At 26.2% G+C, this 2,088-nt stretch overlaps 2 protein-coding genes across 8 annotated transcripts in view; one reads left to right on the top strand and one right to left on the bottom strand.

Annotated features, from left to right (window-relative positions):
- The window catches only part of LOC102681078 (NAD kinase-like), a 19,518-nt gene extending 18,065 nt beyond the window's left edge, over positions 1 to 1,453 (top strand). For all 7 annotated transcript variants that reach the window (XM_006615046.2, XM_006615043.2, XM_006615044.2 and 4 more), the window contains 2 exons: positions 120 to 202; positions 762 to 1,453. In XM_006615046.2, coding sequence (XP_006615109.1) covers positions 120 to 202; positions 762 to 954 — 276 coding nt within the window. In that variant the 3' untranslated portion in view covers positions 955 to 1,453. The remainder of the gene's footprint in view (positions 1 to 119; positions 203 to 761) is intronic.
- Positions 1 to 2,088, bottom strand: part of LOC102671807 — a 10,736-nt gene that overhangs the window by 876 nt on the left and 7,772 nt on the right. The window lies entirely within an intron of this gene.

The following is a 2,088-nucleotide window of genomic DNA, read 5'->3' as shown; positions in this document are numbered from 1 at the left end:
ACGACATTTACGTCAATGAAAAAAAAAAAAAAAAAAAGAAAAGAAAAACAGAAGAATTTCTAAAAAATTCGTTGATCTGTTGCAAAATCATTAATTTGAATTTCTTTTTTCTATCACAGATATCTGTTTCACCTGATAGCAGAAACACTTCATGGGTATCCTTCGATGGTAGAAATAGACAGGAGCTTTTTCATGGCGATAGGTAGAAATCAAGTTTCTAAATCTTTAATTCTCTATGTTTCTCATTGCTATTACAGATAATGGCGAACAACAAGTATTTTGCAACACAGCTTACGTCTCTTTCGATGGTCGCAATCAGCAAGAACTACGTGTCGGGGATAAATCTGTCTTGTTATTTCGTAAAAGACATTCTTTTTTTTCATTTTCATTTATAGATTCAAAATATTCTTTTACGATATTCATTCATTTTTTTTTAAATTAAATTCGTAAATGAAATTCTTTTAAATTTCACTTTACAATTTCTCTATATATTTCTTTCCTTGATATTTGGAAAATATAACTTATAGATACTATTAATTATTTTTTTTTTTTTAAATTTCTATTTGTTAAATGATATGAATGATGGAATATTCAATATATATATATATATATATATACATCGATATTTTTTTTTTCTTCTGGAGACGTTAACTGTATTGCAAGCTGACAATGTTCTCAATGTTTTATCTATTACTATTTATCATATTTTCATATCATGTGTTTAACATTAAATATTTTTTATTTTTTTCTTCTATTTTCAGTTTAAAAGTAACAACATCCATCTATCCAGTACCCAGCATTTGTGCTGCCGACCAAATTACTGATTGGTTCGATTCATTGGCAGAATGTTTACACTGGAACGTTCGCAAGAAGCAGAAACACTTGGATGAACTGAGCGACTTGACTCATTCATCTAGCAACGATACGCTAGATTCTCTCGATCGTGATAGCTAGGTCAGGCAAACGAGTCAGAGACTGAACCAATACAATCACTTATACATCAAGCCCTAAATAATTATGTTCAAAATCATTTAATGAATCGATAATTGTTCGATAAGACTTGGTTCGATAAAAAAATCAATGACTCATTGCCTACAATGCATGAAAAGGGCAAGTCGTATAACTTGTGTTCTAACTTGTGTTCGTTCTGTCATAAAAACAGAAGAGAATGAACTCGTCTAGTAATCGTTAAAAGAACTGAAATATCGTACATGGATTGCAGGCACTATTAGCGATTTACAGGTTAGCGGAACTCGAAGTTCTCAAAAGAAATAATAATATTTTGATACGTTCAAAAGTAAATGAAATATCGAGATTGTTCGTCTTTACGAAATAAAAGATCGTAAAGACTTTATGGCTATAATCAGTGCATCGAAAAGCACAACAGAAGTGTTTCCTATGTCCAACGCATAATTCTACAGTGATATTTCACTCTAATTTGCAAAATCATTTCTAAAACAAATTTCTTTTCTCTTTTTTTTCCTTTTTCTTTATTGGATTTAAATTAATAATGTTGAATATAAGATTATAAAGTATGAAAGTATTTGAAGAAATTATAAAAAAAATATTAATGATAGAAATATTATATTTTAAGAAAAAAATACATTGGTGCAATTAATTTGTTTAATAAAAAAGCAGAATGAATTATTAATATTCTTATTTAATAAACAAATTATTATGAAAAATAATATATTATGATAATTCATTTTATATTGTACACTCATATTTATTTATTATACTTGGATTTTTTAAAATGCATTTCAAATTATGAATCAAAATAAATTTATAGTTTTTGATATAAATATTGTGATTTTGTTAATTGCAATAAAATAGGCATATAAGCATGAATCAATTATAAGAAATATTATTATCGATAATTTTTTCTGCTTTGTTCTGAAAAAATAATCCGATTATGGATTATTCTTTTGTAAATGTTGAATGTACTTTTCCTAATGAACATTTTTAATAAAAAAAATCATTTTTGTACAGAGAATGTGGTCTATTAATAATTAAGACAATAATTACTTACTTTACTTAATCATTGTATAAATTCCAATAAGTAAAACAACACAAAATATTATGTATAAT

The sequence above is a fragment of the Apis dorsata genome, unplaced genomic scaffold (assembly GCF_000469605.1).
Source record: "Apis dorsata unplaced genomic scaffold, Apis dorsata 1.3 scaffold_209, whole genome shotgun sequence".
Taxonomy (NCBI): domain Eukaryota; kingdom Metazoa; phylum Arthropoda; class Insecta; order Hymenoptera; family Apidae; genus Apis; species Apis dorsata.
Note: the sequence above shows the minus strand (reverse complement) of the source record. Positions and strands in the feature narration are given on the sequence as shown.